Source organism: Ixodes scapularis, unplaced genomic scaffold, assembly GCF_016920785.2.
Source record: "Ixodes scapularis isolate PalLabHiFi unplaced genomic scaffold, ASM1692078v2 PGA_scaffold3__209_contigs__length_174095766, whole genome shotgun sequence".
Lineage (NCBI taxonomy): Eukaryota > Metazoa > Arthropoda > Arachnida > Ixodida > Ixodidae > Ixodes > Ixodes scapularis.
In genome coordinates, this window is record NW_024609868.1 from 47,841,854 (window position 1) to 47,858,011 (window position 16,158).

The 16,158-nt window shown below is 51.0% G+C and overlaps 1 protein-coding gene across 1 annotated transcript; it reads right to left on the reverse strand.

Moving 5' to 3' along the window:
• Positions 1-8,815: 8,815 nt before the first annotated feature.
• Positions 8,816-12,814, reverse strand: LOC121837179. Its single transcript, XM_042292720.1, has 2 exons — positions 9,914-12,814; positions 8,816-8,890 (listed from the first exon to the last, which is right to left on the reverse strand). The coding sequence occupies exons 1-2, from the start codon at positions 12,812-12,814 to the stop codon at positions 8,816-8,818; spliced, it is 2,976 nt and encodes a 991-aa protein (XP_042148654.1).
• Between the last annotated feature and the right edge of the window lie 3,344 nt (positions 12,815-16,158).

A 16,158-nucleotide genomic window follows, 5' to 3' on the forward strand; every position in this document is an offset into this window, starting at 1 on the left:
CCAGCGTTCGATCCTGCTGCTACGCCGCCATCGACACCCATGGCGCTCTAGTATTATGCTCCGTTTTCCTTTTGTTCTGGGCACAAGTTCGCCCTATTAAACGTTTAGTTTGTCAGTTTTCGTTTTTCATTATTTGTCGTTCATGACATTTTGATGGAGGTGCGGGGTATTTGCATTTTATGCCCGTGAACCGTACCCCTCCGAAGACACGCCGGCCAAGTGACGTGCTCAGCTCCGGGAGGTTACCTTTCGCAGAAGGCCAGACCAATGCCCGGTCAAGTCGCCGCAACCAAGGCCTAACCCCGGATTTGTGACTGTTGTCCGACAACTCGAAGACTAAGACGACGAAGATGTCCCAGCAGAACCCGGCCGCCCTTTCCGCCGCCTACCTGCCCGTTGCTCCTCGGACACCGGCTCGCTTCCACAGAGAAAGCCACGAAGACATCGACGACGGGGTGCAAAAGTACGAACGAGTGGCTCGCCATAACGGGTGGACACCGGAACACTGTCTTCAGAACGTTTGCTTCGCCTTGGAAGCAACCGCGCGGAGCTGGTTCGAGAACCACGAAGCATCAATCACCTCCTGGGAGCAACTCAAGGCTGAGTTAGGAAGAACATTCACCAACCAACACCGAAGTGAACGCGCTGAAGACCTTCTTCAAGCGAGGGTTCAGGGCCCTAACGAGAGCGTTGTTAGCTTTGTTGAAGATGTTCTCCGACTGAGCAGCCGCGCGGATCCTGACGCCCCTGAAGAAAAGAAGCTGAAGCTACTAATGCGGGGCGTGAAAGAAAATATCGGAGGCCTCGTGCGCAGGGTTGTAAAGTACCTAGTACAAGTAACTGGAAATCGGTATCTAGGTACTTTTGTTGTACATAAGGTACAAACCTAGGTACTTTAATTTCTCAGTATCTGTATTTGTATCTTAGGTACATTTTCCAGTAACTTGTAACTGAGTGAAGATACTTTTTACAGGTACTTTTCTTTTCACTCCGTCAAAATGGTAGAAACTATAAATCTTGAAGTATTAACACACTACTATGTGCCGTGATTAACGTTGAGTTGGGTACGACATCGGAGGCACTGACTTGATCAAACGACGTTTTACCGAACGAAACCCCGCCTATGATGTTTCATCGAACGACGCACTTTAGTGCATGTAGGTGTTCATTTGAGCGAACGCTGGATTAGCGATGCCATTCTAGCGACACCAGTTTATTTAATCGCTTCGGAACTCTGTTTATGGCAAATATCGACCTGCTGCCTTCATCTCAAACCCAAATCGACTTCATTGCGTGTTTGAAGTTCTTCTGACAGCTATACAAGGAAGGAGATAACTTGAACGATATGCGCAGTTTTTGTCGCCCGTATCTTGTCCTGGTGGTGGCACCGCTCTGCCACAGATACAATATAAGATATAACTGCAGATAAATTATAATTACAATCGTAAGGCAATGTAACATAGCGTATATAATACAGTTTCCACTCAATAAATCGGACTCAAATTTTGCAGTTATCAAAACTGAAAAAGTTCCGAACGAAGAAAAAAGTCTAATTTTTCTTCTGACTAACGAAAGAAAAAATAAAGCGAGGAAGCTTGAAGCCTTTCGCTCGTTATCGCGAAGGTTAGGTGCATATGCACTCGACTCATGCGTTTCTTCATGCGCCCGACCTCTTCAGGGCCCGTCGGCGTCAGCACCGGCTCTGAGGGCAAGAACTTCAATAAGCGAGTTTCGGCGGTTTTGGTGTGACATAATAAACAGTGGAAGCTGTGGCCTCGGTCAACCAATCGGAGCGTGGGGACAAGGCGCGTGAGGGCTCAACACCGATGTCGACATCGCATTCGCACCAATAAAGCACATATATCGAACTCGTTTTTGAGTGTATCCTTATTATAAAAAGCTTTACTTCCAATATATTTTGACAAATTTGGGGAAAATAAATAAAGACAGTATCTTTAAAAAAGCTGCGCAACGATATTCAATTGGAATTTTTTGTCTCTACACGAGCTTACTGGCACACCTGGGACTCAAGGATACTCACACGCAACGCCATTGGCCAAGAAACTCCTTTGGTGCGGTGTAATTTCATGAACAAAAGCGATCATTTTCATTCAATCTCTCCTTTGCAAAATTTGATGACGTAACTCGGGGATCGCAGTACACCCAAGTGACGATATTTGAATGCGGTTCATAGATTGGACCCGAACATTGCGTGGGCACTCGACTTGGGCTCGTTACAATTGCTAGCTCGAGAAGCATTCAGGTTGTGACCCGTGTCCAATCGCTGCAACGACGACAACAGCCGAGCCATAACAATGTCTGGAACTTAGCGCGTGTCCTGCGCTTTGCCAACCCCAGCGCGTGGCCATGATCAACACTGGCGGCATATAATCGGCTCCAGATCACGTGGCCGCTTGTTCTGGCTGCGAGTTGAGGGGGTGAACGCTGCTGGTTTTTCTTAAATTTTTTTCTGGGACTTCTATTGCGTGGGGTGAAAAACGAACGCGTGTTTCATAGGTCATTAACGTTAGGGATCCGTTTTAAGCGGTATTTGTGCAAAGTACAAACATTGTTGCATTGCTCCTTTAAGGTAACTGTACCTGTACCTAGGTACATCTTTAAGCAAGTACCTTGGCGCGTACCTAAGTACCTTTTCGTATGAGTAACTGTAACTGTATGTTAGGTACATTTTTAAAGTAACTTTTACAACCCTGCTCGTGCGGAGCCCGCCTACCAGCGTCGAAGGTTTCATCACTGAGGCGACCAACATCGAACGTGTCTCTCAAGCACGGGCCTCACACTATCAAAGACTGCTGGCTGAAGGCTGGGCGGCGAGATTGCTTCGCTGCAATCTCGCCGCCCAGCTGCAACATCCCGGATATCCCCGACAGCATCCGGGATGTCGTCCAGGAGGAAATCAAGAAGTTCCTGCCTGCTGCCACTAGCCTGCTTCACTGTCGATAGCCTAAGTTGTCCGCGAGGATGTTCAACCGGCTTTCCATCCTGAGGCTCCTACCAGCGTAGCAGCACCCGAGAAGCCCTCCCTGACCTACGCGGCAGTAGTTCGGAGACCGGCGCCAGCTGCCCGGCAGTATTCCACGCCAGCGCGGCGTGAGCCAGAGCCACAGACCTTCCGACGTCGGGAAGAGCAGCGCCAGCTCGTCCATACTGAACAACCGGCGCCTAGGAAGACGGATGTGTGGTGCACGGCCGATCACGACCGCTGTGCTACCTCTGCGGTGAAGCGAACCGCATTTACCGTCGTTGCCCCTACCGCCAGCGGGGTTTACGAGGTTTTGCGCCCGACGACCCTCGACCACGTCTAGGAGAGCGACCTCAGGACATTGAGGACTGCCTCCGCCGCTCTTCCTCTCCTGAGTCGTCTCGCCGCCGAGGATTCCGTTCACCGTCTCCCCGACGCTCGCCATCGCCCTTCCGCCGGTCTCGCCGAAACAGCCTGTCACCCATCGCTTCCCGTCGGGGAAAACTAGGCGCGGCAATGCCGGGAGGGGGTGTTGCCGAAGACGAACGATGCCAAGATCCTCCAAGATCGCCGGAGCCCTCCGACTCTAACGCCAAAACGCCCCGAAACGACGTTTCTGCAACAGTGTCGAATAACCTCAACGTTATCATCGACGGCCACGACGCGACGGCGCTCGTCGACACCGGAGCAGACTACTCCTTTTTGAGTGGGAGACTTTCCCGTCGCCTTCAAAAAGTTATGACGTCGTGGGACGGAACGCAGGTGCAAACCGCCGGCGGACATCTCATCACACCTGTCGGGATCTGCACTGCTCGCGTCGAGATCGACGGTGAGACCTACCCTGTCAAGTTCGTCGTTCTGCAAGACTGTGCGAAGGACGTTATCCTCGGAATGGACTTTCTCTGCGAGTACGGCGCCGTCATCGACCTCGGAGCAAAGCGGCTGACGTTACGAAAACCTGCTCCACCACCGGAGGAACCCAAAGCGACGTCGTCCGCGGAACAAGTCCCCGCAAACCACGTGAACTTGATAATGATGTAGAAAACCCGGTAAAAGCAGAGAAACTTGGTCGAAGAATAAAGACTGGGGAAAAGTACGTCTCAAACTCAGCTACTGTGTTTTTTTCATCAGGACAGTGCCCGGCTCGCTTACGCAAGCCGGGCACTCTCCAAGGCAGAAAAATATTATTCAACGACCGACAACAAATGTCTCAATGTCGTCCGGGTGTTAAACACGTTCCGCCCATACCTGTACGGAATCCCGGTCCACGTTGTCACGAACCACCACGCTCTCTGTTGGCTAGCCAACCTCAAGGACCCGTCAGGACGCCTCGCTCGCTGGAGCCTTCGACTGCAAGAATTCGACGTGACCATTGTGCACAAGTCTGGCCGCAAGCATAATGACGTCGATTGTTTGTCTAGGGCCCCAGTCGAATCTCCTGCCGACAGCACGGACAACGACAATAATACCCGTTTTCTCGGAGCAATAACAGATTCCGACATGGGAGAAGTTCAACGAGACGACCCGAACTTCGTGCCGTGATCGGCCACCTCGAAGGCCAAGGATGTTCAGTTCTGCAATTCTTGGCCCGAGACTTGTCAAGCTTCGTTCTGCGGCCGGGCGTGCTCTCCAAGAAGAACTTCGGAACCAGCAACCCTGCCTGGCTGCTGGTTGTTTCCGCCAACCTGTTTGTGACAAGTACTATCGCCGTGACTCCCGAAAACCGTCCATTTGTATACACGGTCTTGCCATGAGTGCCAACGACGTAGAAAGCCTCCGACGAAGCTAGCAGGACTCCTGCAGCCGATATTTGTCCCGACTTCGCCCTTCCAGCAGGCCGGAATGAATTTACTTGGGCCGTTAACAACATCGACGCAAGGGAACCGTTGGATTATCGTCGCGACCGATAATCTTACACGATACTCCAAGACAAAAGCCCTTCCATCGGGAAGAGTGGTGGAAGTCGCCAAGTTTTTCGTCGAATATATTCTCCTTCGACATGGCGCCCCCGAAGTCTTGATAACCGACCGATGGTCATCGTTTTTGGCTCAGCTCACGCAAGAGATATCCTTCGGCTCAGCCACACCAGCCATCGCCGGACCACCGCGTACCATCCGCAGACCAACGGGCTAACGGAGCGGCTCAACAAGACGATCTCCGACATGATCTCCATATACGTCGACGTAGAGCACAAGACGTGCGGCGAGGTATTACCGTACGTCACGTTCGCCAGCAAGACCGCAGCTCAAGAAACAACCGGGTTTACACCATTCGAGCTGGTGCATAGCAGAAAAGTGACGACCATCTGGACGCGATGCTGCCCCATGAGCCAGTGGATGACGGATGCGACGATGCCCATGTGGTCAGCCAGAGAGCAGAAAAGGCACGCCAACTAGCCCCCCTTCGAATCCACGATCAACAGCGTTTCGACGCTCGCTGGTACAATCTTCGTCACCGCGCCGTCCACATCCAGCCCGGAGACAGAGTGTGGGTGTGTGATCGCCGATTCGTCGCCGCGGTGTCAAACTGCTGAAGCGCTACTTTGGGCCTTACAAGATCATCCGACGCATCGGAGATCTGAACTACGAAGTTCTTCCCGACGGAACACGACCATCAACAAGACGTCAGCCGCGACCCGAGGTGGTGCACGTCGTCCGGCTGAAGCCGTATTACGAACGATAGAACTTTCCACTCTCGACGACGAGTGAACTGTGAACTGTGAACTGTGGCTCGCGATTCCGCTATCCTTTTGTTGTGGATTTGTTTTTTCCTTTTGTGCTGCATCGGGATGATGCACCCTTTTAAAGGGGAGAATAATGCCACGAGCGCAGCTGACCAAATAGGCAGCGCGTCCGTGGCCCAATGGTTGTCGCGCTTGCCTTCCACGGAGAAGTCCAGGGTCCTACACATTTTTATTGAGGCTGTAATGTGATATTCTGGTAAATTCGAGAACAGTCTTGTTCCTTCGAGGTTAGAATGTTCTACGCACCGAACCTTCAACGCCGAATGTTCCAGAAGCCCACGCTCGTACACGTGGGGCTTTGCGTGGCGAGCCGGAGTCAGTATCGCCCCAGCGTTTCGACCCTGCTGCTACGCCGCCATCGATACCCACGACGCTCTATAGTGTTATCTTCCGTTTTCCTTTTGTTCTGGGCACAAGTTCCCCAATTAAACGTTTGGTTTGTGTCACAGTCGCCCCCGCCTGGAGGTTAGAGGCGCGATTCCCCCTTGACGGTTCGCCCGCCGGCCTTCTACAACGACTGAGAACAATATTTATTTTTGTTGAGGCCGGTCAGCCCGCGCGGTTGGCGCGTGTGCTCAAGTTGGGGAAGAACGGAATGAGTTCAGGCGGACACATGGAGTTTGAACAATAAACAATATATTTGCTTGAAAAAAAAATAGAAATATAAAAGTCGAGGTTTGGCACATAGGCAAACAATGCACAACAAAAAAAAAAAAAAGAAGAAAACCCCGAAGTTCCACACGGAACTTCAATCAACATTAAAGCCAAAAGAAACAATAAAGTAAACGGTTGGCGAGCTACAGCAATACACAGGGCCGGAGCACAGACGACAATTAAACAAAGCAACCAAGCCACGGACGGAGAGCAGGTAAAAATAAAACGTCCGGAAGAGTAAAGTCCGAAGTGTACGGACGGGTCTCACTCAAATTTGGTGACGGAGGGGATCGTCGGGCTCTCGGCGGTGGTGAGCTGGCAGGAAGACGGCATTGGTGACGATGAAGAAGACTGAGAAGATATCGCGTTGTCGGGCTGCCATTCCCGCCGACTTCACCCCGCAACCACGAACGTCTTACCCCCTTGAAGACCCAAAAAGCTCTGCCCCGTAACTATCCGCTCCCCACGAAAGCCGTCTCAACCAGTGTTGCCAGGTCTACTGATTTATCAGTAGATCTACTGATTTTGTTCCGGGTCTACTGATTCACTGAAAAAGGAGGAAATCTACTGACTTTTTTTTAGTAAACATATTAAAAATTTATTATTAGGCCCCTTCAGTTCCCAGGGTCACCCATGAAAGGAAACTCATATTCTCCCAGAAATAAAAAGGAAGCACTGGCTAGGCGGCGCAGTAACCCAACCTATTCGAGCGACTTAACCGTATATTCATATCTACACACAGAGCAGGTTCGACCAACGTTGGGTTTGACTGACATCCGGGCCAGAGCCATATAGGAAGAGTTTGGCCAGCCTATGATCTCGCCGCCGTAACGTCTCCCTCCCGAGTGAGCCAATCAGCCTGCGGCGCAAAGCGAGAGGCGTGAGCGCATGCGCGTCAGCTCTCGGCTGCTCCCAGTTGAGCGGGGAGGGCTGCCATTTTCATTCATTCGCCCGGCGGAATGCATGGGATCGACATTCAAATTTCGGTTCTTAACTTTTATTTGGCAGGCTTTGGCAAGAAAATAATATAATGTTATTCCTCAGTGTCTTAAAAAGCTAACTAATTAAGTTTCTCCACGTTCGAACTCAAGCTTTGAGTCAGGCGAAAAAGAAATAAGCCCGTAGCAGACGACGTGTAGCCTCGACAGTGCTCCGCGCCGACAGCGTTGCGTCAAAAACCTTCCACAACCCGGTAAGGAAGGATGGCAGCTTGCAGAGGACATAAAATGAGCATGCACACGCGCACTTGCTGGAACGACTTGTTTTGGTTTCGTTTCAATAATAGCGACAGGTGGATGTCCCACTGTCTCCCTCATCTGTTGATCCTAAAAGTGGCTTAGTCTCGATTTCCACGAATAATCCTCGAAATTGCAACACTAGTCAATTCTGATAAAAAAACATATATATATATATATATATATATATATATATATATTCACGGTGCCATTTTACTTTGTTTTTAACAAAGAATTACTCGAGAACTGGTCTTGTTTTTTCATATTTTATTTCTGTTTATTACCATGTTATTTGTTGCTTTATAGTATTTCTTCGAAAAATGGTTTAATGGAAATGGCGAAACACAGATTTCGTAGAATCTACTGATTTTTGTGCAAATCTGCTGACTTTTTGGAGATCAATCTGCTGACTTTTTTTTTCTCCGTCTGGCAACACTGGTCTCAACCGTCCGCCTCCACGGCGACGTATTTCCCGCCTTTGTCGGCGCCGAAGGCACCGCCGAGTACCGAGTTTCGTCTTGCCGTTTTCCGGTCGCCGCAACCCGAGCCGGCGCACCGGAAAGGCAAAATCGGCCAAGAGGCACGGCGAGCAGCACGAAAACACAAAGAAAAAAACATCGCGGGAGAGTCGGCCGGCGCCAGAGTTTGTGACACTGCCCCCCTCTCTAAGAAATATTATGCAATAATATTGTGTACAACACAAACAATGGGGACGAACGAGAAAAAAAAAGTAAAAATATAATAGTAAAAACCTTTACGTAAAACACTTTCACTTTCAACCTACACAGCACGAAGTCGTGTCGCCTGTAGGCTGGACTTCAGGCGATTGAAGACTCGATGGGTACCATCGGAGCGACACGTTCCGGCTAGTCCACGATCGTACTTGATATGACGAACACAACACATCACGCAGAGTCGATAGGCACATAACAGTTCACCTCGACGAAAGAAGTTCGTGCTAGTCCACAGACAAAACCGACAACCAAGTAACGCAATTAATACTTCTGGTCACTAAGTAAAGCCAAAAGCAAACAACCCTTTCTCCACGCGTAACATTCGCGCTACGTATATGTACAGGTTACTATATTCATACTAGAAAACGTGCATTGAATTCTAGACAATTGAAAAACACTAGAAAAAATGGAGAAAGGCCGCAGAACCATTGACAAAGAAAAACGCTGCGGCATGTAAACGCCCTATCTAGTCAATCCGGCTCATGTAATCGGCTCCCACATTTTCACTTCCCTTAATATACTCAACGTGGAAGTCGTACACCTGGAGTCTGAGACTCCAACGGAGAACTCGGCAGTTAGCCGACTGAGTTTCCTTAATGAACCTTAAAGGCTGGTGATCCGTCTGGACCAGGAACCTCCTCCCGTAGAGAAAGGCTTGAAACTTTTCGATCCCCCAAACCAGAGCCAAGGCTTCTTTCTCTACCGTCGAGTACGCAACCTCGCGAGGAAGCAATTTGCGGCTAGCATACGCCACGGGATGCAGCACTTCGCCGTGCCTCTGGAGAAGAACGGCGCCTACGCCTCGGTCAGACGCATCTGTCCGCAGAATAAAGCTTTTCTCAAAATCGGGCAGCTTCAAGATGGGTGGATTTGTCAACCGCTGCTTGAGGCGCACAAACGCGTTCTCGTGCTCGGAGTTCCAGCTAACGGTTCCGGGCTGGCCTTTTCTTGTAAGATCAGAAAGGACGGCCGTCTCGGCCGCATAGTTGGGAATAAAGTCTCTGTAATAACCCGTGAGCCCCAAAAATGATCGGACCTGCCTCTTTGTGGTCGGACGCGGCGCGTCTTGAATCTTTTGAAGGTTTTTAGGGAGTGGTGACTTCTCGCCTTCCCTGATCGTGTGACCCAAAAAGGCGACCTCCTGCATCCCCACTTCACACTTGAGCGGCTTTACAGTTAGGCCGTCATTTCGGATACGTGTGAAAACCTCGCGAAGGGTTTCACAGTGCTGTTCCCAGGTCGTACTCGCTATGAGCACGTCGTCATAATAACAGGCGACGTCGGGCACGCCGGAAAGAATCGTCCGCATCAATCTAGTAAAAATGGCAGGTGCAGTCTTGATGCCGAATGGCATGTAGCGGAACTGATAATGTCCGGTGTCAGTTGAAAAAGCAGTCAGTGGCTTGGAGTCCTCCGACAGCGGCACCTGCCAGAACCCTTTCGCGAAATCCAACTTCGTAAAAAATCGTTTGTGACCGACTGCTGCCAGCAGATCGTCAGAGCGAGGCATTGGTTCTGCGTCGTCCACAAGACACTCATTAAGCTTGCGGAAATCAATGCAGACTCTGTGCGTCCCGTCCGACTTCTGCACGGCAAGCAGCGGGGAGTTGTGTGCGGATACTGATCGCTCGGCGATACCGAGTCGTAGCATGTCAGACACTTCTTGGTCGACGACTTCCTTTACGGCAAAAGGCAGCGGGTACTGTTTCACATGAACCGGCAACTCGGTACGCATGTCCAGTTTGCACTCTGCCGATCCGGTCGTCCCCGGCAGGTCCGAAAAAATAACCTCGAACTCCCGGAGGAGTTCCCGTGCCTCCGCCAGCTGCTCCTCCGTCAAATTCGAGCCAATTCTCACGTCACGAGAAAACTGCGTCAGGTACGGCGGTGGCAACGTAATATCGCTCGAGTCACCTTCCTCTGAAGGGAGGACAGCGCTTGCTCCGGCCACGCTGGCGCTTGTCGCTCTTTCCTGGTACTTTTTCAGCATATTGATGTGAAACGTCTTTGTGGAGTGGCCCAAATCTACGGCGTAGTCCACGTCACCCCTTCTATCGACGACGGGAAACGGCCCCCTCCACTGCATGAGCAGCTTGTTATGGTCAGTTGGCAACAGGATAAGTACCTGATCTCCCGGCTTCAGGGAGCGTTTTCGGCTTTTCAGATTGTAATAGCGGCCATACCGCTCCCCGGCCTTTTCCAACTCCTCGTGAGCGAGCCTGCAGGTGTGCTCCAGTCGCTCACGGAGAGCAAGCACATACTCGTAGGTCGTCCTTGTCTCACTTGGGATTTCAGAATTTGTCCAGAGCTCTCTAAGAACGGAGAGGGGTCCCCGGACGCTCCTCCCGTACAGCAACTCAAATGGCGCAAAACCCAGGCTCTCCTGCGGTACTTCGCGGTAAGCAAAGAGAAGCGGCGCCAGGTATCGATCCCAATCATTCGGTTTTTCGCGACACATACGTTTTAGCATCTGTTTGAGCGTACCATTAAAACGCTCCACCAACCCGTTAGCCATAGGGTGGTAGGGAGCGGTGTGGAGCTGCTTCACTGATAGCAGCCGGCTCACCTCCTTCATCACCTCGGATGTGAAGTTGGTGGCCCGGTCGCTCAAGACCTCCCTCGGCACGCCGACGCGGGAAAACATCTGGACGAGCGCCTCGGCCACCCTTTCAGTCTCGATGCTCGGGAGCGCCACCGCATCCGGGTACCGAGTCGCGTAGTCGATCATTGTTAAAATATATCGGTTCCCCTGAGCTGACCTGGGGTTCAGTGGCCCCACAATGTCGATCGCCACTTTCTGAAAAGGGGTGTCAATTATCGGCACCTTCACCAAAGGCGCCTTCCTGGTGTGGCCCTTCGGAGTCGTCCGCTGGCACGTGTCGCACGACGCAACATACCGCTTAGCGTTAGCCTGCATTGCGGGCCAAAAGAACTCTGCCCGCATTTTCAGCAACGTTCTTCTTGTTCCCTGGTGGCCGCCCATTACCCCGTCATGTGCGAGCTCCAAAACCGCATTTCGGTATCTCTTCGGAACAACCACTTGCACGAATTCGCCTCCAAACTTTGACGTATACTTTCGGGTGAGCACGCCACCGTGCATGAAAAACGTATGGCTGTCGCCTTTCCTACCGCCACACGCTTGATCCAACTTCCCAAAGCAGACCTTAAGGGTCGGGTCTTTCCCTTGCTCCTCGATTAGCTCCTCGCGGCTTATTCCCGGAAGTTCTCTGTTCACCTTGAGTCCCCGGAATGGCGCCTTGTCGCGACTCTGGGCCCTCGTGACCACTGGACTTGCCTGTGACGAACTGGAATCGGGTGCGCCACAGCCGCCCTGTTCTTCCAAAACAGCAGTTTCTCTCTCACAACCGTCTTTTCTTTCTGGAGTCTCACGATCCCTGATCAGAGGCGGTGCCGCGGGTGCAGCCTCGGCGCTCCAGTTTGGATCCGGATCGTCGGCACGCCTTACACCGTCGACATTCCCCAAGATGAGATCGTAAATCGGGTCGTCCATACATTTGGCCCGCAGGCGGCCCTTGAAATAAGGGGTGTCCACGACAACCCACGCCTCCGGTAGCATCAAAACGGAGCGGTCCAGAAGGTAGACAAGCGATTTCGTCCCCGTTAAGCTTTTGTCGTGAACCAGGCCGCGTCGCACGATGACGGTGTTACAGCCTGTGTCCCTGAGGACGCGGGCTCTCTCGCCCTCCACCAAGCCAGTCACCACGGGAAGGCCCTCGCTCATATGGAGGTCTTTACGTGCTAAACCCGTATTAACCACGGGGACCTTCTCACCATTCCTGAGCTCCACGTAGCCCTCTTCAATACACGCAGAGGCCGATCCTCTGTTCGTCTCTTTAGGTTTTGTCGAATCCCCCTGCCAGCATTTCCAACTTGGGTGGCCAGTCTTCCCGCATTTAAAACAGCGCCTTTGCTGCGGACTCTGAATAGACGCAGCAGCCCGGCAGTTTTGGGCGACGTGACCAGGGCGCGAACATAGAAAACACCTCTTGGCTTCGAGGCCCCTGGCCGCGGACATCTGGTTAGGAGTACCCGGCTTTTCATTAGCTCTCGGGGAGGCTGCCTCCGTCTTTTCCTTCGAAGCGGCGCGTTTCGCGAAGTTGGCCCACCCATGGGCCTCCACATACTGTTCCGCCCTTGCCACCATGTCGGCCAAACGGGCATCCTCCTTCTCTCGGAGAAATAGCTCCAAAGGAGTGGCGCAGTTGGCCAAAAATCGTTCCTTCAGAAAAAGGTCAAAAAGTGCCTCATAGTCTTTCGTTGTCTGTGACAACTCGACCCAACGGTCCAAAAAATTGCGGAGACGAGTGCAGTACTGAGAGCAAGTTTCTCCGTTCATTGGGACGGCGCTCCGGAACTTCTCGCGGAAGCCCTCTCCTGTCATACGAAATCGGAGCATGAGCGCCTGCCGCAACTTGTCATAGTCCGTGCAGTCCGGTGTCGGCATCCGGCTAGACACACTTAAGGCCTCGCCACTCAAGCAAAGGCTCAGGGCCGTAGCCCACTGTTCTCGTGGCCACTTCTGACCTTCAGCAACGCGCTCAAACCGCAGCAAATAAGCGTCTAAATCATCTTTCTGCTCATTGAACGGCGGCATCAATTTATGGGGCGCAACTACGCCTGCTCGGGTCGTATGGCCTCCTGATCCAGCTGTACTTGTGTCACTCTGACCTGTGCTGTCCCGCTCTCGTTGCAACAAAAGCAATTCTTTCTCACTTTCCATTTCCAGCAATCTTAGCCTCGTTTCCTCTTCCCTTTTATGTAGCTGTTGCTCAGCCTCCTCTTTGCGCCAAGCGCGCTCTGCGTTCCGCTCTTCCCTGCGTTGCGCTCTCTCCCTCTCAACCCATGCAAACAATTCCTTGCCCTCTAAACCAAACTGCCTTCCCTGTTCAATCAACCTCTCAACCTCCGAATCCGCCATCGCTCAAAAACAAAATAACCGTAGCACCCTACTCTACTCGAACATTAAGAACTCAGTCCGTCCACCCAAACTGGGCACTTGGCTGACCGGTCCTGTCGCGGACGCCAGGTATTGTCACAGTCGCCCCCGCCTGGAGGTTAGAGGCGCGATTCCCCCTTGACGGTTCGCCCGCCGGCCCTCTACAACGACTGAGAACAATATTTATTTTTGTTGAGGCCGGTCAGCCCGCGCGGTTGGCGCGTGTGCTCAAGTTGGGGAAGAACGGAATGAGTTCAGGCGGACACATGGAGTTTGAACAATAAACAATATATTTGCTTGAAAAAAAAATAGAAATATAAAAGTCGAGGTTTGGCACATAGGCAAACAATGCACAACAAAAAAAAAAAAGAAGAAAACCCCGAAGTTCCACACGGAACTTCAATCAACATTAAAGCCAAAAGAAACAATAAAGTAAACGGTTGGCGAGCTACAGCAATACACAGGGCCGGAGCACAGACGACAATTAAACAAAGCAACCAAGCCACGGACGGAGAGCAGGTAAAAATAAAACGTCCGGAAGAGTAAAGTCCGAAGTGTACGGACGGGTCTCACTCAAATTTGGTGACGGAGGGGATCGTCGGGCTCTCGGCGGTGGTGAGCTGGCAGGAAAACGGCATTGGTGACGATGAAGAAGACTGAGAAGATATCGCGTTGTCGGGCTGCCATTCCCGCCGACTTCACCCCGCAACCACGAACGTCTTACCCCCTTGAAGACCCAAAAAGCTCTGCCCCGTAACTATCCGCTCCCCACGAAAGCCGTCTCAACCGTCCGCCTTTGTCGGCGCCGAAGGCACCGCCGAGTACCGAGTTTCGTCTTGCCGTTTTCCGGTCGCCGCAACCCGAGCCGGCGCACCGGAAAGGCAAAATCGGCCAAGAGGCACGGCGAGCAGCACGAAAACACAAAGAAAAAAACATCGCGGGAGAGTCGGCCGGCGCCAGAGTTTGTGACAGTTTGTTTCAGTTTTAGTTGCTTCATTATCTGTCGTTCGTGACAATATTAATGACTGAACACATTTGAAATTGATTGACACATCCGAATAAGCCTGCGTGGTATTTTGAATAAATAAATAAACCTCCAGATATTGTTTTAAGGAAATAGACTCGCTAAATTCGGTATACCTCCTAGATTTTTGACTTCCTAAGTATGTCTGACGGTTATCTTGTGAAACTAACGGGACAGGTCTACTGCATCTCTGAACGTAGCTGTATTTTTAACCATATCTGCTTGTTTACTGTTTTAAAAGAACCGATTCGTTTTTAAGCTTCGTAGTTATATGCAGCATTGTATTTCTTTTTAAGAGAAAAAATGGTTGTATGAAATACAGACTACATTTATCTTTGTACACTGTATTAATTGATCGTATGTATCCTTTATTTTGCCTGAATACATTGTGTTAATTGATGGTCGGTTTCCTCTAGAGTTTTAGAAGATCATTCCGATACCCCCGATAATGATACGATGCATTCGTAAAGGCGACAACGGAGTATCACGTATCGTTATCGGCATCCTCGGAAGGATCTACCAAAACTCTGCTCACACCCAAGCTCTTTGTATCGCCGTGTATATTTGCGGGTTACTGCTCAACAATTGTATCGATGCCTGCGCCGTTTGTATCGTTTTTCGCGCTGTTTGTTCTATGTACAGAGTTGAAATAAACAGTTGTCTTCGTGAAAGAAGCTTTTTTCTTTTGATCACCTGTGGTTGTCGCCCAGTGATGGGCACATCACAAGAAAGCGAAGCACAATGCCGGCGAACGCGAGAACCAGAGAAAAACAAAATACCATGGGGGCCGCCATCTTCAGAAAAAACAACGAAGAAATTGAAATATAAAAAGCAGTTAGTTCCCCCATATCTAGTGAGACGTGATTGCACGGGTTAAAAAAATAATTGAAGGAGTATCGTTTTTTTGTGTCGACAAAATAATCTAAATTGCTTACATAAAATAGTATAGTTTTGGTTGTTTTTTGTCTTCTTATTGACATGATCTCCTAGGTCAAGTGTTCAGCGTTTACCATAGGTTCATTCCACAGTGGTCAAACTGTATATGTGTGTGACTTCATTTCGCACTGTACATCTCGAATCGCGAGAATTCGTAATTGCCGCTCGTGAAGCGCCGCTCGCTTTACTGCTGCTGCTGCTACTGCTTGACGACAGTTCGTCATCGAGTTGCTCGAGCAGCTCCTCACGCTACGTGGATTGTTTCGATGTCCCGCATGAATTCGACTGCCTTTTGGGGACCTCCGCAGAAGAGGCCGAAAATCGAGAAGTACTTCGACACCGTTCACGAGTATTCCGGTCAAGGTCCAAGTGGGCTGCGCTGATGCAGATGGCTTATCAACACGCATCTGTCATATCATTATTAACGTCCCTCGTGCGTTGAACACGTGTTGTTAGTGCCGAAATTGCGAAAACATGCGCCCTAAAATCCGGGACCGTGGAAAGGGGATTCCGGGGAAGGTGAATGACCGGAAGGCATCCTCCGATTTTGGAAAAGTGTTCACGTTCCACAGGGGATCCAGGGGCGGAGTCACTCCGTTCGGATCGCGTGCTCCTTCTAGGGTCTAGTCTACTGATATCGGCGCGCTCTAGAACGACCCGTGGAATTCGCCATGAGTGAGAGGAGGAAACGAGAGCGCGCGGAGACGTCAGAACGCCGAGCTCTGGTTCGAGAGATTAGCTAGGAATTCCCAAGGCTAGCCTTTTTATTTTGTTTTTGTTTCTTTTCCTCTCTATTCTATTCATCGAACACGTTCGAATGCGAAAGCTAAATGCTGGACGCCCGCTCGGCGAGTGCAGTAGAGACGATGGGAGCTATATTAGCTTGAGGTCT

Excerpts from the sequence above, each read along its gene's own strand:
- LOC121837179 (XM_042292720.1), bottom strand. The coding sequence starts at position 12,814 with ATGCCGACACCGGACTGCACGGACTATGACAAGTTGCGGCAGGCGCTC. Across the intron at positions 8,891-9,913 it reads AGTCGGACGGGACGCACAGA|GTGTACGACTTCCACGTTGA; the intron begins GTCTGCATTGAT and ends CTCAGACTCCAG.